This window comes from Annulohypoxylon maeteangense (assembly GCF_022496945.1).
Source record: "Annulohypoxylon maeteangense strain CBS 123835 unplaced genomic scaffold GGS22scaffold_12, whole genome shotgun sequence".
Classification (NCBI taxonomy): Eukaryota; Fungi; Ascomycota; class Sordariomycetes; order Xylariales; family Hypoxylaceae; genus Annulohypoxylon; species Annulohypoxylon maeteangense.
In genome coordinates, this window is record NW_025953259.1 from 1 (window position 1) to 22215 (window position 22215).

The window sequence follows — 22215 nt, forward strand, 5'->3', positions numbered from 1 at the left end:
GACCTGACCTGGGAGAGGAGATCAGGTCCCTGACCTGACCTGGGAGAGGAGATCAGGTCCCTGACCTGACCTGGGAGAGGAGATCAGGTCAGGATTTATTAGTAATCAATATACTGACTTACTTACTTTCAACTGATCTTCGAACTATTCATTCAACCGAATTTTGATCTGACTTTTGAACTGAAAGTAATTATGTAAGCTTTTTCAATACGATTTGATTGGCCGAAACCTTTGAATAGGTGGGTCCACCACGAATGGGAGAAATGGGCCACAGCGATTAATTTGCTAATCGATCTATTGACTGTTGAACTGTTCTTTCAACTGATCGAACAACTAATCTAGTCCCTGTACTGATCCGATTAATCGTTGAACTGGTTCTTGAACTGACCTTTGAACTCATCGAATAACTGGTTTAAGGACTGATTTACTAATCGATCTACTTACTGTTGAACCGATCCAGGAACTGGATCGGGGACAGGATCAGGGACTTATCTAATTTATCGTTGAGCCAGATTTGCTGACTAATTTACTGACTTTCGAACTGATCAAACAACTGATCTAGTCCCTGGTTTAGGGACTGAATTACTGACTGTTGAACTACTATAGGGACTGATCTGACTAATCGTTGAACTTACCTTTGAACTGGATTAGGGACTAGATTAAGGGCTGATTGACTGACTATTGAACTGACTTTTGAACTGATCGATGAACTGACCTGAATCAACTGGCGAAAATTAGGTCCTGGTACGCATGGACCACCTGAATAGGCGCTAGTCAAACCTTAAATTCATTTGCTCACCTGATTGGGTGCATCCCTTTCATGTTCGATTACTTATCTTTCGATTCGACCTTTTTTTCAACTGACTATTCAACGAACTGTTCAACTGACTGCTGAACTAGCTGTTGAACTAATCTAAAGGTTGACTGTTGAACCGATCTTTCAACTGATCGTTGAACTGATTATGTAATTAATTTCGAACTGATTGTTGAACCTTAAATCCACCCCCTTGACCTGATTGGATGCATCCCTTAGCCTTCAACGTTTTGATTGGGTGCACTCCCTAGTATAGCGGGTCCTTTTCAAATTGATTATGTAATCTTTTCGACGCACTGGCCACTCTTTTCAAGTTCAGGTTCGAATTCTTTCGCACTTTAAGATCGCATGGCTGGATCGAAAGGTGGTCAATGCATTATTACATAATCAGGCTTTAAACTTAAATAACTTTCGAATTAATAAAGTTATAAAGTTAGAAAAAACTGTTTTACATAATTCGAAATTTTCTTAAATTTATTAAAATTAAAATTAAATATTTTTAAAAAATCGACCCTTTTCGGTAAGTCCGAATATCCGGCTTGGTGGGCTGACGTAATAATATATGGGTTAAAAAATTACGTAATTTCGATATTTTTAATCTTTATAATTTAATAACTTCACCACTTTTCATATAAATAATATAAAAACTATATATTTAAAATCAGTAAATCTTTTTACGCTTTTAAGATATAATTACGTTATATAAGATATATGCTTTTTCATAAATTGATAAGATTCGAAGATTAGCCCGATTGGGAACTCCGGAAACTCCGACAAGTGTTGATTTTTCTCTACGTTTCGTTGCGACACAATAACCCTCGGAGCTCGGGCAAAATATATATAAGGCCGAAAGGTTTTTTCGTTCCGTTATACATATAATAAAATCATTATGCGGTATTGGTATTATATATTATGCGTATAATGTAATTTTACATTATACATTACAGAACGCTAGCCAGAGTTATTTTTCCAGAAATGATTGACGCTAGAAAACTGTATTTTCAAAACATCGCTACGACATGTCAGCAATTGGCTTACGTCGCACGACAACGGTTGTCAATGTGTCAAAATAGAAGAGATTTTCCTGATCTCTGCCAATCTCTTCAATTTGATAGCAACGTGATATCAAGGTTGAATTGTTCATCACGAATTATCATCGGATCCACTCCCACCATCAACCGCTGACGAATCGCGGATGGGCTTGAAGCCTTAGGTAACTCGCTTCCAGCACGAACCCCTGTTCTATCTGGTCCGTCTTACTTCGGAGACCTCTCCCGCTCCCGCCGTGGTGCTGCCACCTGCGCGATTCATCACGTTCTATGGAAGTTCGTCACGCTTCTCTGGGTAGAAATGATCATAACATTATTTACATTGTCATTTCTTCATTACGATCTCCTCGTCGAGAGCTACGGTATCAATCGCAATTAATGGATATATTAAGCTTGTTAATCGGTGGTACAATTAGCAAACAACTACCACGGCAGCATAGTAGGTTGTTAACAATACGGAGTTTCATTGTTGCCCAATCGAAGTTTGAATTGAGTTGTTGAGGTTCGTGTACGAAGTACGAAGTATTGTTACCTTAAACAATACATACAGACTAACCGCTTCAGGTTATGCCCTCGTTGCTAGGCAACACCCTGGTCTTTCAGGAAAACTCCAAGAAAAACACTCGTTGTCAAGGTGGGGTAATGAGTTGTCCTCGACGAAGAACAGCGTGTCTTGTTGATTCCTCCTTTTCAATTAGGTGTCAAATTCAAACCGACGTCTCATCCGAAGAAGTCTTCCCCTAATTAATTAAGCATGTCCATTTATTCTGCAGAATGTTCTGTAAGAACTCTAATAGCGACGGGAGACGCACAGATATCGGATGTTGTCCCAACTGATCGGTCGTTACGCATTTTACGTATCATCTACGGGATCTTGCATTTCTGGGGTTCGACGCCACAAACCCAGGTTTTGGCCTGCATAAACGCAAAGGAACGGTCCGCAAAGCCTTACGGGGCCAACTTCCAAAACCAGGCACATGAAACTTTATACCATTCCAACTCCCGAGGAATTGGGGAAACCCTATATACATATTCGGATGAAAACAGGCTTCTAGTGTAGACGAGTGCCCGGTTACGATTCCATGACAGCTATAGGATGCGGTATAATATACTCTTTTATAAGAAACCATCCCTATACAAGTTACCGTGATGCCACCCCCTCAACCTTATCTCACTCCTTACCTATACTATCCGAATCTTATCTCATATATAGTCCCAGATGTTACCTCGAGCATACTCGCTACGACATGAAATATCTAAGGTATATCTCATGAAACATGAGCTCTTTGACCTAAATAATTGTCTATCACTCGTTGAAGCTTCTCGTTCCAGTGTTCAAGTTGAAACTCTTGGACAATATGTAGCGTGGATGAGTTCGCCTTATCAGGTGCTCGGCCTATTAGGTTCGCATCGTCGTACAACCTAGAACTAAGATGAAGGAGCGTCACAATTCTATTACGACACTTTCATCACACTCGTAGGTCCTTTGAATATTTCAGATCTGTTGGAGAGACCACTCGAATAACACACCTTTTAAGGAGCAATTGCTCCCATGAAAGGGGTAGGACGTCAAGGGGGGATATACTATGAAGCAATCGGCCATCTGGACAGGAGTGAGAGTAAGTCGTAGTGGGCCCTTATTTCTCTTAGATTTTGATAACAGAGCAAAGGTCTCTTTATAAGCCCCATTCAAAACGATATTCTTTGAGGTCAATACTGCTAACCGCTGATATAGATGAAGGATAGATTCTAACTTTCGGATTGAGATACCTACTGGGAATTCACTTGGGCTGGGAAACTCATCTAAGTATTAGTCTCAAAAATCGAAAGATCGAGATGCTCAAAACGAGAACATGTGTGACTATTGGGACTGATACGTATGTTACTCAAATATTGAGATTGAATACGCATTTCCTTTGCCAGGCAAAACTATAGTTCTATCCCCGTTGAGGAGGGCTCTAGCCATCCCATGCGCCATCGTATGTGTTCTATCTACCTACCTACCTAGGTAACATGTCTATCATCATCGAGACTAGGTAGCTATTGCTTGTTTTGATATCGGTCCTGTCTCTCTGTAGACTGAAATAACAGCTATTTTCACCTCACCATCTAGTAGAGCACATACCAATGGCGTATAGAGACGTATTCTGATAGTTCGAGTTTCACTCGACTATCGAGTTCTTGGTCCGAATGGGCAATTCAGACAGGCAGGCAGAAAGGCAAGCAGAGGGAGAGAAAGCATGGTGTATGGATTACTAGACCTGAAAAATATTGTCTCAATGACTAACAGATGCTATATCTCGTTCACTGCGTAAGATTTTCATACCAATAGTCTCTAAGAATTGGCTGTCGTTCAATCGCCTGGTACGGGTAGCCCCAAAGCACCCTCAGCATTCTTAGCTTCCATAATGCGACGATTCTAATTTCCGTTCAATGTGTAGGTAATAAGATCCCCACCCAAGTATTCGAGGCATTAACACTTGTTGTTAATGTATATGCCGATGTCAAATGCTCTTAGTCAGTTGGGTCTCATCTTCATCAACCCAGTTTGGGTACAGCTTTGGACTAAATGCCAAAGTACCCAGTACCTAGCGCATACATCGGCGAAACGATCGAATCTTGGAACAGTTCTGACGGATTATATCCAAAAGCGTGGCGATGTCCTAACAATAGAATACTTGCCAGTTTCGTGATGAACGTCGAATAGCCTCAGGTGAACCCATTCAACATCAGCGCGGAGGCCTCGGGATGTTCGGTATCTTCAGCTATCCATCAACGTTACTATTATTGACCTAATTATTGAAAGAGAAAAAATATTTTAGCAAATGTTTAAACCAATGTCTCATGTTTAGGTAACTGGATTACCATAGTACTGGAATTGTCGCGGGAGTCGGGACGCTAAAAAGCACGCAATTCTAGACGGTCCGTTTTTGGGACAAAATCTGATGCTATTAGCCTCTCTTCCTCGCTTTTTTTTTCCTGCTAAGTAGCCTTTGCAAACACCTAATATCCGAATCGCTGGAACGTTCTGGGCGACGAGGACGGCTACCACGTCGTGATGAGTCAGGCCACGCAAACGGGACCATCTCATCACGGGCGCTACTCTAGCGACCGTCTTGAAGATAAAACTCTAGAAGCCTACTAGGTAGGTAGGCAATCTCGACAGCTGTCGGTAGGTCCCGCCGACACGATCCAGGACCGCGTGAGACGCTAGAATGTCGCTAGAACATCTCTGCCGCATCAATGACTTGCAGCCGTATATGTGCCATTCGAGGCACCCCACATATTCGTTCTCAGCAACCACCGCCGTGGACTAGGACTAGCTTGTAAGGGTTTGCGAAGTCAAATTTGACTCTCGTCGCATTATATCCACCATCGGTGCAAATTACCACGAGAGGTGCCTCTCTCGGCCGACCAAACTGTGCATGAAGAACCAAGCTGTCGGGAAGACAAGGCAAATCGTATGACATAACAAAGAAAAGATACAAACTGTTAGGTCGAGTGCGAAATAGAAGCGACGAATCAGAGAATAGGTAAAGATAAGAGCTGACACGAGGGATCTGCTGATTCTCTCATGCTCAATCAGGGCACGGCCAAGTCACCAGGTCTGGAACGTGATGAACGATGAACTGTTGGTAAGCGTTGCAAGTTTGGCCGGCAGGTCGGGTAGATTTGAAGATATCCAGGAGATCAAAGCTGCGATACATAGATCTACCATGATGTGATCTTGGCATAAGATCGGCACCGTCACCTGTGGTACCTAGCTATGTGAAACGAACTTTGCGACGCCTACATAGGACTTGACAACATTGCTTCTGATAGGCGTGTTACACGATTTATGAAAGCCTACGAACCGATCTTGAATTATTAATTATTTTATGCCCAGATAGGAACAATAATGCGACGTGCCTCGTTAGTTCCGCTATGTACGCCGTATGTCTCAGCGCACGGCTACGGGCGCAGAAAGCGGACGAAAGAAGCAAATAATCCTGAAGATCGTAGATCACGTCCGTAAGGAAGTTCTTTGAGGTCGGCTAGACGGGAGGGCTTGTAACCAATTCTAGATCTGATCCAATGAATTTTAGGAGTTGGCGGTGGTTAATAAGCACGTCAGCACGGTTATGCGACTAATATCGAGAAGGATAGTCTGATAGGTGGATATCGCATAGTCTTGTCTTACCGAACTTATCTGGGTAGGTGTTTGGTGTAGCACAGTATATGAATTCATATACCTCCCTATCTTGGATAAGCTTATAAGCCAATCAAGCGAAGCGGGTAAGAAAATTTGTGCTACGCTCCTCAGCTGCCTTGTTTGCGTACCTCGTATACACTTATACCACTGTTATGTGTTATTACTTGAGGCCTTTATGTGTAAGATAGCCAAGACGGCGTTGGAAGACCAATGCGAATAATAGCAACTAACAACTGACCAACCATCATACCATACAATATTGACGTCGAAGCGTGTGCCCCTTACATACATATTTGTAATAACGTTCTCCGTCTGAGCTTAAGCGATCTTATCAGTGGAGTTCCCGAATCTGGGGGTTTAATTTATTCAACTTGTACCACGACCTGCACAGACTGCACTACCGAGAACTCAAGTTACACCGTTTTGCGCCAACGTTAAACATTGAATTCAAAAGCATGTCAGAACATTCAATACCTTTCACGCTTTCAGCAGCAGAGGAGATATGTAATTATTATACGATTACCTTGTTACTAGCGCGTCGGCCAATTTATAAAAATACATTGCACCGGCTACTATGTATGTATGCATGGCTGATCATGATCGCGTGCTCGAGGAGCTGCCATAAGAATTTACATAGCATGATATGTGGTAGCCCCACATTTATAAACGAGTCCGGAGAATCGTCCGAATTAGTAGTAGTCTAAAATCTAAAGTTCAAGCTATGTTGGAGAGCCGGGGCGCTATGTACTTCCAGCCGCTTAGATTTGCGCATATGTCGCCAAGTACCTCATATAAAATTTGCCGTGATACCTCAGTAGCTGCCGATTCAAGGTTTAGGCTTGTGGCAAGGAGATTTGGGCTAAGAGGTGGAATGCCGCGACTTGTAACGAAAACAAGAACTCTTATCACTTACCTAATGCAAGTTTAAACGGCTAGGCAAAGCTTGCGCGAAAGCTTGACTGAAGTCAGTTGAACCTCAGAACCTTTCAATTCGGATTCATATTCCCATTTCTAACACACTCCAATTTCTGCCAAGGCTTCGATTCAGCTTCTATGCATAGTAAACCCCTGCCTAATATCCTATCATCGCTTTTAGACCTTGTTGCGACCGCTGTCTTGGAAATGGGCGAGACTCGATTGGAGGTTAGCGGTGCAATACAACGTAGCATACCGTGCCATACCGCGGGTCAGCTGTGAACAATGACCTTCCAAATGCGTCCCGTACCCCAGCCGTGCTTCTGCGGGTGTACCTCGGTCGCATCCGCTAGAGGCGATAGGGTTCTAGCACCGAAGGCTTATCGTTCACGACTCGACTGGCTCAGAGGCCTTGAAGGTCTTTTTGTACAAGATGTGTTTGAAAAGAAACCGGGATCTTTAAGACCCGCATTGGGTGGCTCGAAAAGATAACGCCAATTCCTCCTCTGACTGGTCCGTTTCTCCTATACTTCAATACTTCGAGACTAAAGGATTTATACGGCAATCCCGACAATACAATATCGTACCGTCTGGCCTGTCGCTAGTGCGCCAATTCGCCAATTTGCAATCATAATTCCCTATTTCTTAACTTTTCTGGAATCCCTTCGTTAAGATTTGCCTCCGAGGTTTCACGCCTCGCCGCACGCCGAGAACCGTCCTAGAGGTAGCCCTGGAGCCCTAAAGCTTGAATTATGTACCATACTCGTTATTGATACGAGGCTCACCTAGCTTACCGATTTGGTAACATTGACAATACGCGGGACCCTTTACCCGTCGAACCCCGTCCTCGGCTTTTTTAGCATAAATCCCACCACCCCCCTTCGTTGATCTCTCCTGATCCTACCTTGCCTTCTTTGTCTTCTAGTACCGCAAAACATTTCGCAATTGCGAAGTTGTCTATACAAGGATTAGCAATGGGTATGTTGATGAACTGAACCTATCGCTGTATGAATGCACCCCAGACAAACAGTTACTTACTGGCAACAGGTCAAAATTCAGAAGACCTCGAGCGTGCCTCGGACTCCATCTTGCCTAGCGGCGATGAGAAGTTGGGCAAGTCATCTCCTGGAGATGAGCCTCCTCCATATCTCAACCCTTCGATAATGGAGGAGGATTACGAAGGAAAGCCAACCGAAGAGGAACTGAAGACTTTACGCCGAGTTCCCGGTAAACTTCCTGTCGTCGCCTATGCTATTTGCATCGTAGAATTCTGCGAGCGAGCTTCCTAGTGAGCAAACTATTATAGCTTCTCAGAAGCGAAAAGTACTGACCAAGTTTTGCTACTAGCTATGGTGTCCAGCCATTAATCGCCAACTACGTCAACCGACCATTACCAGAAGGTGGAAACGGCTATGGTGCTCCCCCGGTAGGAACACAGCAGACGGCCGGTGCTCTCGGCTTGGGAACTGTCACAGCGAACGCTGTTACGCAATCGTTCAGTATGTTGGCGTACGCGCTGCCTATGTTATTCGGATGGCTCGCCGACGCGAAGACTGGTCGTTTCGCTCTCATCTGCTGGGGTGTCGGTGTCTTTGGTGTCGCTCACGTTTTGATGGTTGCTGCGGGTGCAAAGGACCTATTGGCTGCCGGCACGGCGAAGGTTCCATACTTCCTCTCGGTGTACATCCTATCGGTTGGTGCTGGTAAGTTGAAGATTTTCAGCGTACTTACTCTGCTTCGCCAATGCTAACAAATATTCTTAAGCTATGTTCAAGCCAAACGTCTCTCCGCTTCTTCTCGATCAGATGACAACAACCGTCCCCGTAGTTATTACACTAGATAGCGGCGAGCGCGTCATCCAAGACCCCGAGTCCACGACCGAGCGAGTGATGCTTTGGTTTTACCTCTTGATCAACATCGGTGGTTTTATGGGAGTCGCTACCTCGTACTCGGAGAAGTACGTCGGCTGGTGGCTGGCTTTCCTGATTCCTCTTCTGCTCTACCTCCCTCTCCCTCTCCTGCTATGGTTCCTTTACAAGCGTCTGATTCTCCACCCTCCCGGAGGAAGTGATCTCGGCAACGTCTTCAAGATACTCGGAATTTGCTTCAGACGCGGCGGTATTGCGAGGATCGGCCGTCACGGCTTCTGGGATCTCGCCAAGCCTTCGAATATCGCAGCTGCTGGCCTTAGCATTAAGACAGACTGGAACGACCAATTTGTCGAGGATGTTCGACGAACCTTCCAAGCGACCGGTATCTTCTGCTTCTTCCCGATTCAATACATCAACGACAACGGTCTCGGCTCCGCCGCTAGTTTCTTGTCGACCATGTTGACCACTAATGGTGTCCCGAACGATGTTATCAACAATTTCAATTCGTTGAGTATCATCGCGATGGCCCCAGTTCTTAACTATGGCCTGTACCCGCTTTTGCGAAGATTCAACATCCACTACGGCCCTGTAGCCCGTATCACTACCGGTCTTGCGATGTCTTCCCTCGGCGGTGCCGGCTACGCAATCCTGAACTCATATGCCTACAAACAGTCTCCTTGCGGCGAGTACGGTTCCAGTAACTGCTTGGATGGTCTGGGTGTAGCTCCCATCAGCATTTGGTGGATGGCGATTCCGTTTGCCGTCGGTGGTATTTCGGAGCTGTTCGTTAACGTCCCCGCTTACGGTATCGCGTACTCGCGTGCTCCCGTCAACATGAGGGGTCTCGTTTCCGCCCTTAACCTTTTCAACACGGCCGTCGCTTACGCCATCGGTCTAGCATGTTCATCCGTCGTCACAGACCCGTACCTAACATGGGATTTCGGCGGTCCTGCCATCGCTGGCGGTGTCCTAACCGTCATCTTCTACTTCCTGTTCCGCCACATCGATGAGGAGGAATTCGCCCTCAGCAAGAACAAGGATTACCACCTTAAGCTAGAGGGCACCGTCAGCGTCGTCGGCGAGAACGAGTTAAACAAGAGCACAAACCGACCTGCGCCCATCGCCGCTAATGAGGAAGTGATGATCTCGCAAAAGCAATAGTTGCTTGGTTTTTTGTCGTTTTATACGTGTATATGTGTATACGAAGTTGGGTTGTCGGCGCATTAATCGGCGGGTACCGTGATTGGGAAAACGGACCTACTATACCTCTCTTGACTAGTCGATGGTCCCACTCTTGTTAGGTCGAAGGACGCTCCAATAATAATAACTGTTGATACCAATTTTGGCCATTGGCCGTCGTCGTCCGCAATGTGATCTTTCATCTCGTCTCGTTTCGGTTAACTTCCATCTGATCTGAAATAGGTATGTAAAACATGTCTTAGATAGATCCAGGAGAGCATTTAGCGTGCGGTTGATATAAGCTTTAATCAAGTTAATGATTACTGATCTGAACTCGTTAGTTTGCATCCTATACTGCTTAATACGTTCTAGTGGCGGCTCAGCAGAATCCTACGTAGAACCTAAACAGCAAGCGGAACATATTAATATATCACATGGTTAGAAAGAAACAGTTGGCCAGAGCTGTCGTATTAAGAAAAGCCCTAGGGGCCCATCAGCAAGGCAATCATATATGCCTCGTGGGTAGGTACTGAGTGCGCAATGCACTTTTCCACCACCATCCAAACCATCTCATGGTTGTCCAGACACATGTCATCTCAGTTTAAACCGTAGATGGCAAAGCCTTGTCATTAACCTTGACCTTAGCGACCCGACCACTTCTGCATAGGGCTATGTGCAGCGTGCGCAACGGTCCTTGCAGGTGGAATGGCACTGGTCGGCCGTATACTGATCCACTCACTCCGTGCATATAAGGACCCATTGCCCCTACCACATCAATATCTCCAACAATTACCAATCCACATCGTTGACGGGTGAGGAGGACGTTCAGGCGTCGCTCATCGGACGTGAAGCCTGGTCCCGGCTTTCCAGCACGCGTTCCCATTACAACCACCACGATATCCTTCTCCTGACCCTGGTAGCCGTCAATGGTCGATGGCTGGTCCATGCCCGACAGCGAGGCGTATTTTTTGGTCTTCAGCATATTGCGGAGTAGCTCTACGTTGGCAGCGTACGGAGCGAGGATAATAATTTGCTCAGTCTTCGTTGTAGTGGCCTTGACGAGGTCGGCTACGAAGTCTAGCGCAACTGTGACTTGATCCACGCTCTTCTTTGAACCGGTGGTTGGGTCGATGGACACTTTGGTACCGTCGCAATGGATAAACACCGGACTGAGCTTGCCCTCTTCTGAAGGAATGACCGACTTGTATTTGTCTAGGACGTACGACTCGAGCATGCGACCTGCTTTGAACCGGTCGTGCGTGATGTCGCAACAGTCGTGGTAACGCGCGGGCATGTCGTATATCGCGCGGGAGACTGTGTCGAATAGACCGCGTGCCATGCGTAGCTGCACTCTCATCCGGAATACCGGCATTCCGGATGCTTGGAGGAATTCCAGTGCTGAGATTCTTCCGGTCGAGGCAAAGCGGTTGATAAGGTTGCCTTCGCCGTCCTTCTCCGACTGTGTCATCACCGCTGGTGGTAGTTGATAAGGATCGCCAGCGAGGAAGCAAGGTAGCAAGGTGTTTCCCCATACGGTGTATAGGTCGGCGCGGTGCATATTTGCCGCTTCATCAACAGCCACGCATTGTGCCTTCTCGGCCTTCCATCGGGAGTAGGGTCTGACATTGGCCGTCATGGCCGGCGTCGTGCATAGCATGTCGACTAGACCGATCAAGTCTGCAAATATGCGAACGAGGTGCGACTTCGTGTCCAGTCGTAGCTTAGCGTACTCGTTCCATGACATCTTGCCTGTTGCAACCGCTCGGAGCTCACGCATCTTGTCGCACTTGTCGATCTTAAGGCGTAGATCATGTAACCCTTGACAGTCGCTGGAGTCGAGCTGTCTGATGCCTGATGCTCTGGAACGCAAGAGGACATGGACCCAGTAGGCAAAGGATAGATGAAGTCGCCATCTTGAGGCCGAGGGCGACCTGTCATTTTCGATTGCGCGATCACCAGCATCGGGTCGTCGGAGTAAAGCGATCATCGCACTTATCTCATCCAGGTTCTTGTACGCGCGGACTACGAGCTTGCGACGCCTGTAGCTGGGGTCGTCTGGAGATTTGCCTTCGTTCAAGCGTGCGTATGTTGATATAGAAATACGCTCGATGCGCTCAGCGAAATTGGAGACCGCAACATTTGTTGGGCCCGAACAAAGGACATACCCAAATTTTGCCTGCATGATGAGGGCGGAAACAGCGGCCATGGTAGTCTTTGCGTGACCAGGTCCCTGGAAGAATCATTAGCATTTTGGTACATAAGAGACGTCAGGTTAGGTGTACATACAGCTGTGATGAGGCCAAGGCCTAACGGTCGACAACTCAGATATCGCCGGAAGCGGTTGCGATCCTCCGGTAGGAGTTCCATCATCAATGAATCGATGAACTGAGAATCTCCGGTTTCAAGGAAATTGACAGTGGGAAGAGGTCTAAATTTGGGTCGGCTTTGTAGGCTGACGGCTTCCATGGCAGTAACGACGTCCGTAGCTGGAGAGCGAGTCATCCATTGAAAGAAGCCGTTTCCGCGTAATAGCGCACGATGGAGATCCATCTTGTCCTCAACTTCAACCAATTTTTTCATTCTAGCCTCATTTCCCATCTCATGGGATTCTAGGAGACCGATTGCGCGAGGGTTTGATGCCCCTGAACCTGGACTAAACATGCAGATAGAGTTGACTTTGCGCTCGCAATCGTCCAACTGGGACCCAAACCGAAGGGAAACGCAGTTCCAATTCTCTTCTCCTCTCACGCGCGCCTCGTGTGCCTCGGCGTAACTGGAGAATACCTTCATATCGCATGCCTTTCTATCCTTCTGGGGCGGTACGCGTACTGCGAGGACTAGCTCATGGGATCCATTAATGGGATGGCCGCGTAGCGCCGCAACCGTTTCCGGGTGGCTTAGAACCTCGCAATCCCTAGTCTAGGTCAGCTTTGTAGTACATAAAATGGTGGATTAATAGACTAACCATTTGACCAGGGGGGTCCCGTCGTGGTAGTCTTCGAAAATTTCAACTTGTAGTTGTGCTTCCTTGGTCAGTCGCTGCCAAGCAGCTTTGAACTGACTTATCATTCCTTCATGGAGGAATATGAGGTAGCGAATTTGGCTACCATCAACTTCAGTTACTCCACCAATCGACGCGAAGAACCCGGGCTTATGGTTCGCGGCGATCTGATTTGCCGCTAATTCCAACCAAAAGCAATCCTGTACTGTTGATTGGGTAATTGCGGCCAGGTGGTCATTATCGTTTTCAAAGCTAAATTGGTATACATTAGCGGTCTATCTGAATCGAGGCATCAAACGTATTATCTTACCTGTACGCTGCCGAAAACGCCTTTGAGCTCTTTAAGTTTTTGGCTTGCTCTTTATAGAGAGCCTCATTCCAGGTATGGGCCTGCCCATAGGGATACCTTGACGGTAGAGCATTATCTAAGCACACTTGCTGCGCAAGTAAGTGTGCCGGACAAGCAACGTAAAAATAGAAATCACGTTGCTGTAGAAGGTCGACTAACGCCGATTCCCCTGATAGCGGCACCCCACCGTTTACTAATCCCTCTATATGAGGGCTGTCGGGGCTATCAAAGGGTATACCAAATCCGTTAACTGTGATTTGGCTGTTCCCTTGTAAGTGGATAGATAAGAAGCTGTATTGCTCCAAATCCTCGTTAGGAAACATCACGAGGAATCCTATCCCCGGCCTTTGCACGGTGATGGTAGTGTGGCCCCGAGGAAAATAGGCCTGTATATTATGCGATTTAGTTAAAATCGTCTTTTCAGATCGAGCGTCTCCTAGTAAAACGAATAGTAAGTAAACCGCTGTTAGTTCGACTGTTTAGGGATGGTAGATACTCACGAGTATAGCGCGCGCCAATGCCAACATCCTCGTTTACTTGACCATCGCCAAGAGGAAACTCTAACGAGAATCCATACTAGGAATTCTCGTCAATCGTTCCTGGCGTAAGGAAATTCGTCACAATCGGTGATGCCGCCTTGCGGGGGCTTATCAGTGGCGTTATCACGGGTCCTGCACGAGATGCGAAGATGCCGCTTTTAAAATTTTGGTTCTGGGGCGCGGGCGTTATCACGCGAGCTGGCTCGAGACCGTGGATTCTGACATTATCCTTCTGACTAGACTTAATATCCGACATGGCGAATACTTGAGGTAAATAGGCTTGGTCGTGACAAAATAAAAAATCCGGTATGAGGTATTCACTGTTAAAGTCTATTATTAATAGACCGAGTTTAACCTCAGGTATTGTGAAGAACAGAAGAAAAGAAAGAAAGAAAAATTAAGACGGGAGAAGCAGTGTTATATAGAATTCCCCCGCAGAGTAAGTGGGTCCGTGCACTGGCTGATTTTGCTGCCTAGTCTAACGACGACGCGCTACGCGATGTCTAAATCTACCCATTTAATGTACCTATGTAGTATGTACTGTACGTACTCTACTGATTTTAGCTGATCTTAGCTGAATTGCCCTAGCAACCAGCTGGCAGTCATTATTCTACAGGCTGATAGCTCTGTGAAAACTATCCACATGCAGGTTTTCCTTTTTTTTGATTTGTTGATTTCTCCTTTTCGGGCTGATTGTAGTTGCTAAGTACCTAGGTACCTAGCAGTTACTATGGTAATAAACAATTAAGACGACCTGTTAAAAATGATCCATGGTACGTACAGGTGGATTGTGATGATTTAATAGGTACGTATATATAATGGTATGGTGAATATGAACATAAAATATATATTTGTGATTATGTAAGCGGTCGTGGTCGTTAATTGGCATCACGTGACACCCTTCAGGATCACCATATAACTTCTGCATATGATAAACCACAACCTGCGCAAAACAACACCTTTATAATATAACATTGCTTCTAGCTGCATTGAACGAAGTTGTTCCCGCTGGCCCCAGTATGAGTAATAGAGCCTTCATAGTTGCCATTGCTACCCAAGAAAACGACACGATCCGCACCTGGGCTGCCGCCAGTGTAGACCTTAAAGCTTGATAGAATAGGGAACTCGTAATAGGTTCCAGAGTCGGGAAAGTTGACTATGGCATAGGGTGTCAGTATTTCTCTAGGAAATATACTAGGTATCTTGGAGTTTAAGTATGTCTCGAGAGCAAGACCTTGGTAGTCGGCTCGACTAGGAAGTTTTGACTCCCACGACAAACTAAAGGAAGGATAATGAAGTCATGATTATACGTACAGCCTTCGTAGTCGTTATATACATGCGGGTATTTACCCGATCCTAAATTTTGAGAATGTCATGTTTAGCTACCGAGTTTCAAGGCCTTTACAGGGGATGGAGTATGATATGGACGTACCGACGGTCTTGCCCTGTTGCTGGTAGTTGTAGCCCTGCTTCACAGCCGCGTCGATGTCCGACTGCCAGTAGCATGTTGAACCGCATGTTGCGACACAGGTCTGGCTTTGCCTCTCGCTAACAGCGACAGCAGAAACCTGGACGGCGGAGATAGCCGCCAAGAAGATGGTGGAAAGGATCTAGTCTACGTTAGAGAAGCCCTTCGAGTGATTATGCTGGTAAGGTCTGAGGATTAGGTACCTTGGAGCCGAACATGATGGGCGAATAAAGCGTATCGAGCTGGTTCGTTGCTGGATAGTGACGAGAACAGCTTCGATCGCCAAGAACGGGAGAGATCGGTGCCTTTTAAATGCATCCGACCTCCTACAACTACCAAAGCCAATATAAGCTCAAGTAAGATCAGATCAGCACGTGAAATATCCAATCCGAGTCCTTCAAATGGATTCATGGGTCAAATCACTGGACAAAAACCCTTGTGAGAGGCTATCTGGCATTACTAACGCTGCGCTACATTGCACGAGAAACCCGTTTTCCAGGGGTGCAGAGCCGGCCTTCCCCTTTCGGACGGCACGCGGGTCCTCTCAGGGACGAGATACGATGCGCGATCAATATCATGCGGGCGACGATATCTATGCGACACCATTCAGGGGTTGAGTGTGTGTACCTAATAGCTAGAACACGGTCTGCCGGCTGGTTTCTCAACCCATATCCTCTTTCGACGCTGCCGTCTGGGCACGGTATATGAAAGGGGCAGGTTCGGAGGACAGGCGATCGGCACGACAGCGGATTTTATGATGTGATTGGCCAGATGGCTCAGCTCGTCGGGCGGCAGACCGGCACTGGCACCTGCCTATTAGCGCAAGATCTGCTGCGACAGAACCCATTCAGCGGTTGTAGGTCCCCAGGGGCCACTAATCTGCTAGCAGCATACAGCGTGACTGTAGTGGGGTCCGGTCCAATGGCGCGCTGGACAGTGGACATCCATGACAGACATTGAGTTTCCTTCCTTCTTTTTCTTATATAATATTTTCAACTCTTCTCATCCGCAGGCGAATCTATGAAAAATCATGGGAAACAAACAATTATCTAGGTAGTTACCTAGACAATCGTTATTCCTACTGTTTGACAGATCGCTCAAATTTGGAGTTGTTTGAGCAGCCGTTTGATTCGCTAATGTCCATGTTAGCGCACGGATAACGAAATTCTTACCCTACTTGGGTCGATTGTCTGAATTTCCGGATTTCGTGAAAACCGAAACCATCTTCCTCACGCCGCTAGAATGCGCGAGTAAAAGCATCACTTAGGAATACGATAGAAATCGAACCAATCCGCGGGCGATTCTCTCGAAATGATTTATTCCGGCACCACTAATCTCTTTGGGGGAGGTAAGAATATCGTGGGTTGTCGATAACCTTAGGGCGATGCCTAACCCATTGAGGGAAACTCGATTTCTTCTAAACGCGTCTAGATCGTCAAATTGAAGCGAGCGACAGTTATCAAATGCGATATTACCCAAGCGAGACAGATCCACGTTGCCAACTTATCTAATTCAACGACCTACGAATCTTCCAAAGCGTCCTCGCTAAGATCAGAGCTAGTTAGTAACTAGTCATGAGCACTGTATTGTGTTTTATGTTTCGGGGATAGGTTATAGCGCGTGGTCATCACATCTTCATACGAAACCCACATGTCGATGGATATGGCGCAAAGCATTAGCCATTCATGGTCCTCGCCGTGGTTCATAAACTTATGACAATATGCCTCCAAGAGAGGAAACATCTCTCGCAGGAATCTAATCCTCGCGTTTTCAGCCCATACTTCACCGTATTTCTAGTCGGGGTAGAAATCTTCCCCGCAATCCGTCAGCGTCATCCCTCAAAAACTAGTGGGCTGGGGTAACACAAGGCAACGAATAGTGAGCAATGGGGCTGAAAGAAGCTCGTCTTTCGTCTTATGATGGTAATCGATATGCAACAAATCGGCCCGTAAATCGATCATGGCTATAGAAGGATCCTTAGGACGGATGAAATACATTGCTTTTTCTCGAATATTTGATATCTTTGTTCGACAGTCTCACACCATATGTCTTCTCGTATGTGGAAAGTTTTCTACGAGATCCAACACGGTCGATAATGAAGCTATATACTTCTCTGCTGCTACTGACGCTAAGCACCAAAGCGAGATGCGAGTCTTTCACCTATGTAATCGCCGGGGGCGGAACTTGCGGTCTTGTGCTTGCGAATCGACTGTCTGAAGACCCAAATGTCAGAGTGGCGGTCATTGAGCCCGGCGACGACGTCCGTGATAATGTAAATGTTACGGATGTGACTAGGTTCCTTCGCGCCTTTGGCACCGCTATTGATTGGCAGTATACCACAACACCGCAGCCAGGCGCAGCCAATAAATCACTTGCCTTCCATGCCGGCAAAGCCATCGCGGGCACTAGTGCGATTAACGGGATGACGTACATCCGAGGCGACAAACCCGAAATCGACGCTTGGGAAGCTCTTGGAAATGACGGCTGGAATTGGGATACATTATATCCTTACTTCAAACGTGTTGAGCGATTTTCGCCACCCACAACAGCGCAGATAGCCGCGGGCGCTAGTTTTAACCCAGAATACCACGGCGAAGATGGACCTTTAACAACAGGATTCCCATTCGAACTCCTTAATGGGTCACTCTATGGACTAGCTCAAGATGCTTGGCAGACATTGGGTTTTCCTGCAAATGCCGATCTAAATAGCGGAAATACCCGTGGATTTGGCGTCTGGCCACAGACAATTGATAGAGATGCGGATATCCGAGAAGATGCTGCTCGTGCCTATTACTACCCCGTTGAGAAAAGACCTAACCTCAAGATCATCAAAGGGACGGTAACGGAGCTGAAGTGGGCAAATTCATCTGCAACGGGTAGCCTACTCTCAGCTGATGGAGTCGAATATCGTGACGGCTCCAACAAAACTACTATCCTTAGTACTGAAAACGTCATTTTGTCTGCCGGTGCACTAAGAACTCCTCTAATACTCGAGCGTTCCGGCATCGGAAATCCTAGCATCCTCGAAAGGTATGGCATAGAGACGAAGATAGAGCTCAATGGTGTGGGTGAAAACTTACAAGACCAAACCAATACGGCGTTGCAATATTCTACGAACTTTAATATAACCGGAACTGTTCCTTACGCAACTTTTGTTACGGCCGAAGACATATTCGGTAACCAGACTTCCACCATAGCGGCAGCAACCGATGCGAAGCTTTCTGAATGGGCTCAAAAAGTCTCGGATGCTAACGGGAGAGCTATCAGCCCCAGCCAATTGGAAAGCGTATTCCGAGTACAGCACGATCTCATCTTCAAGAAGAATGTTACGATTGCCGAGACATTAACATCGGGTTCTGGTGATATACTTATATCTGCCTTCTGGGCATTACTACCCTTCTCCCGAGGCAGTGTTCATATAAAATCGGCCGAGGATATCGACGATCCTGCCATTGACCCTAAGTACTTCTTCATCGACTTTGATGTCACCGTTCAAACCGGGATTGGCCGCATTTCGCAAGAGCTTTGGTACACGAACCCACTCAGCGATGTAGTGGTTGACTATCTAGTTCCAGGAAACGTAGATCTGCCTCGCAATGCCACTGATGCACAATGGGCGACGTCACTTACCAACTTGCGTAAGTATACCATCACTACCTAAGCACTGAGTAATACCGAACTGACTAGTTCCACAGTAACGCCGAATCACCACGCGCTTGGAACAGCTTCGATGATGTCTCGTGAACTCGGTGGCGTCGTAGACCCCAAGTTTCAAGTATACGGTACTTCGAATGTCCGAGTCGTCGATGCGTCCGTGTTACCGCTGCAGATTAGTGGTCATTTAACTGCGACGCTCTACGCTATGGCTGAGAGAGCGGCAGGGTTCATTAAGGATTCATAACTTACTCCAATAAACAAGACCTCTAATTCTATGTATTCAGTCTCGAGACGTTAAAATAAAGGTTTAGGGATTATGTAATGATACAATGCCCGTGACTTCCATGGACGCGACCTTTGGATTAAAGGGGGGTTATGATTATGTAATTCATCTCAGGTTCCACCAACGATTTTCAGGGGTAAATATAGGTAGGTACCTTCTACTTCACTTCTAGGAATCTGTCAAGTTCTAGCATAGGGAGGTTTATAGGGAATTCGTTACCTAGGTATCCTATTTTCACTACCTAGATAAAAATATCATTTATAGGTAAGTTACCTGTCGAAATCCTCGAATCTAATAGACTACTGGGCAACTATAGGATCTATATCGTCTCTCACACGCATTGGCGCTGAAACCCCAACGATTCATTCATTATATCTCATTTTATTCCCGATTAAAGGTAAGGTCGCAATATAAGAGCCAGTATGATTGGCTATTGCTTATTAATGGCCATGCATTAGCATCGTCATATTACTATACTTATAAGTACTTGGTACCTACCTACGGAAGCATGATGCCTTCAAATTTCTTATTTCTTATCCTCCTTGTCTGAGCAGATATATAACTCATCAAAAGAAGTCAGTGTTTGCAGTATACTTATTATCGCTACCTACTAGGTACTAGGTGGCTACCTATACCCCGCTCTTCCCACAACAACGCGACAATGAAGCTATACCTTAGCCTTTCACTTGCTTTCTTTTCTTGTATAGCAGCAGAATCAGCTGGTTCTGCACTTTATGACGCAGTGATTGTCGGAGGAGGTCCCGCAGGTCTTGTTCTTGCTTCGCGGCTTTCAGAGAACCCTAACTTTAAAGTCCTGCTCATAGAAAATGGACCGGATACATATATCAACGAGACTGTGACAACCCCGCGGTTTGCTGGCCAGCTACAAGGAACTCAATTCTCCTGGAACTTTACGTCTGTCCCGCAAGCTACTCTTAATGGCGCCGCACCGCCATTGCACCAGGGCAATGGCCTCGGAGGAGGGACCGCGATAAATATCATGGCCTATTGTCGAGGATCCAGTTCGGTATTTGATGAATGGGCGAATATATCGGGAATAGACGGACTGAGATGGGATAATCTCGTGCATTATTTCGAGAAAAGCACCAATCTGTTTGTGCCCCCAGACCTCGATTATGACCAGGTGATCGACAAGACAAAGTTTGGTAATTATCATGTCGATGTCGGCTATGAGTCGAACTCTCAGAGATCTATAATCGACAATTCGTTTGTCGATACATGGATCTCTAATGGTGCAGAAGATGCCGACTTTTCAGCTGGAAAAGGCATTGGCATGCTAATTGGTGGACCTCATTCGATAAATCATTTCAATGGAACGAGATCATATGCTCTGCCTGCTTATGGATTTCAATTAGCTGGGCGCTCAAACGTTGAATTGATCCGCGGAAGGGCTATCAAAGTCAACTTCGAGGGAACCAAGGCCATTGGGGTGGACTATGTACACGTTTCGAACAATACCACTCACACTATAAGGTCTAATGAAACGATTATCAGCGCAGGAGCTGTCAATTCTCCACGCTTACTCCTTCTTTCGGGTGTCGGACCTAAAACTGATCTTCTATCCCTCGGTATCCCCGTCGTCGTCGATAACCCTGAAGTTGGGTTAAACTTTTTCGATCATCACTATATTGTCATGATGTTCAACGCGACCCCAAATATTATTACCAGTACACAGCTTCAAGACCCAACAATACTCGCCCCTTTCCTAGCCGAGTACAAGGAAAACGGAACAGGACCACTATCAACTACAGGCTCTTCCTCGTTTTTCGCGGAACGATTATCGGACGAGATACTCGATAGTTTTGGTGTGAATGTCGACTTTCATAAAAACTTACCTAAAGATAGGCCACACCTGCTGTATCAATGGTCTTCTACTGCTATGCTTCCAGCACCTAACAGTTCCAATACAATCTCAATCCATTCGGCGCTCGTGCAGCCCGAGACCCCTGGATCCATACGCCTCAACAGTTCGGACTGGCGAGACGACCCGCTGCTCTATTCTAACTACTTCGGTTCCGAAGGCGACTTCGCTATTGCTCTATATGGCTACAAGCGCTTGATATCTATGATGCGCTCCAGCACGATGCAGCCCGTGGTGGTAAACGAAGTGTACCCTGGATCCAACGTTACAAGCGACGCGGATATCACCGCAGCATTCATGGAAGCAGCTCGCTCGTTCCATCACCCGATAGGGACGAATTCCCTCGGCAAAGTTTTGGATCAGAGCTTTAGGGTTAAGGGTGCGCAGAATTTGAGGGTGATTGACTCTAGTGCGATCCCGCGACTGCCAACTTGTCACCTACAATCGTCGGTATACGCGTTTGCGGAATTCGCGTCTACGATACTCAAGGATGAGCTTTACGAAGTTTCAAGATCAAAAGATATACGATAATTTATTAATCATTTTCCGGACAAAAAGGCTATGTGAAGAAATTTACTTTGGATAGTAAAATAGCTAAAAAAGAAAGGGGTATTAAAGTGGACCCTAAAAGGGGTGGAGTGCGATAACCTCAAGTGTCATTAACATTATCTTTTGGATGCATGATACACAAAGATACTGATCTTCATACGCCTTGATGATAGGTGACATGCTCTTTTATCATCTGATTGAGAAAATAGTATATGAATCATAAGGAAAAAATGATTAAGTGAAGGTTTTGTAGAGGGGAAGGTCATGTAGACAACCACCAGTCACCAGCTGCGAATAACTCCACCACAGTGGAAAAGATCATTAAGCAATTCAACCTTATTTTCTAATTCAACTGTGTGCTGTTGCCTAGAAGCTGCGTCTTCGACTGATTCTAAGGTGGTCAATTCTTACCTGCCTCTTCCCTCGAAAGCAAACACCACTCGTCTCGCAACTTCCATACGCGTCTC

General features: G+C 46.2%; 5 protein-coding genes across 5 annotated transcripts; 3 read left to right on the forward strand and 2 right to left on the reverse strand.

The window, feature by feature from the left end:
• Positions 1-7393: 7393 nt before the first annotated feature.
• Positions 7394-10059, forward strand: GGS22DRAFT_29093 (MFS general substrate transporter). Its single transcript, XM_047966719.1, has 4 exons — positions 7394-7948; positions 8018-8258; positions 8318-8673; positions 8735-10059. Exons 1-4 carry the CDS (start codon positions 7945-7947, stop codon positions 10000-10002), a joined length of 1869 nt encoding a protein of 622 aa, XP_047817172.1. The 5' UTR covers positions 7394-7944; the 3' UTR covers positions 10003-10059.
• A 482-nt stretch (positions 10060-10541) lies between these two features.
• GGS22DRAFT_195133 (P-loop containing nucleoside triphosphate hydrolase protein) lies at positions 10542-14165 on the reverse strand (the record flags this gene model as incomplete). The annotated part of the gene is made up of 6 exons (XM_047965621.1): positions 10542-12250; positions 12307-12934; positions 12986-13273; positions 13332-13806; positions 13871-13946; positions 14037-14165. The coding sequence occupies 6 exons, from the start codon at positions 14163-14165 to the stop codon at positions 10622-10624; spliced, it is 3225 nt and encodes a 1074-aa protein (XP_047817173.1). The 3' UTR covers positions 10542-10621.
• Positions 14166-14699: 534 nt separating this feature from the next.
• Positions 14700-15686, reverse strand: GGS22DRAFT_29138 (ribonuclease-domain-containing protein). The gene is made up of 4 exons (XM_047966720.1): positions 15581-15686; positions 15342-15519; positions 15224-15265; positions 14700-15065 (listed from the first exon to the last, which is right to left on the reverse strand). Exons 1-4 carry the CDS (start codon positions 15593-15595, stop codon positions 14890-14892), a joined length of 411 nt encoding a protein of 136 aa, XP_047817174.1. The 5' UTR covers positions 15596-15686; the 3' UTR covers positions 14700-14889.
• Positions 15687-17356: 1670 nt separating this feature from the next.
• Positions 17357-19369, forward strand: GGS22DRAFT_29144 (putative GMC oxidoreductase). The gene is made up of 2 exons (XM_047966721.1): positions 17357-19015; positions 19073-19369. Exons 1-2 carry the CDS (start codon positions 17473-17475, stop codon positions 19276-19278), a joined length of 1749 nt encoding a protein of 582 aa, XP_047817175.1. The 5' UTR covers positions 17357-17472; the 3' UTR covers positions 19279-19369.
• Positions 19370-19865: 496 nt separating this feature from the next.
• Positions 19866-22027, forward strand: GGS22DRAFT_166719 (GMC oxidoreductase). Its single transcript, XM_047961893.1, has one exon. It carries the CDS (start codon positions 19979-19981, stop codon positions 21728-21730), a length of 1752 nt encoding a protein of 583 aa, XP_047817176.1. The 5' UTR covers positions 19866-19978; the 3' UTR covers positions 21731-22027.
• The last annotated feature ends 188 nt before the right edge of the window (positions 22028-22215 follow it).

What these genes read in the sequence shown, in the direction of transcription:
- GGS22DRAFT_29138 (XM_047966720.1), bottom strand. An exon ending in GCAACAGGGCAAGACCGTCG is followed by an intron (nt 15,266 to 15,341) that starts GTACGTCCATAT and finishes CTCAAAATTTAG; the next exon opens with GATCGGGTAAATACCCGCAT. An exon ending in ATATAACGACTACGAAGGCT is followed by an intron (nt 15,066 to 15,223) that starts GTACGTATAATC and finishes CCTATGCCATAG; the next exon opens with TCAACTTTCCCGACTCTGGA.
- GGS22DRAFT_166719 (XM_047961893.1), top strand. Translation starts at nt 19,979, where the DNA reads ATGAAGCTATACCTTAGCCTTTCACTTGCTTTCTTTTCTTGTATAGCA.
- GGS22DRAFT_29144 (XM_047966721.1), top strand. Translation starts at nt 17,473, where the DNA reads ATGAAGCTATATACTTCTCTGCTGCTACTGACGCTAAGCACCAAAGCG. An exon ending in GACGTCACTTACCAACTTGC is followed by an intron (nt 19,016 to 19,072) that starts GTAAGTATACCA and finishes CTAGTTCCACAG; the next exon opens with TAACGCCGAATCACCACGCG.
- GGS22DRAFT_29093 (XM_047966719.1), top strand. An exon ending in TTCTGCGAGCGAGCTTCCTA is followed by an intron (nt 8,259 to 8,317) that starts GTGAGCAAACTA and finishes TTTTGCTACTAG; the next exon opens with CTATGGTGTCCAGCCATTAA. An exon ending in CATCCTATCGGTTGGTGCTG is followed by an intron (nt 8,674 to 8,734) that starts GTAAGTTGAAGA and finishes AATATTCTTAAG; the next exon opens with CTATGTTCAAGCCAAACGTC.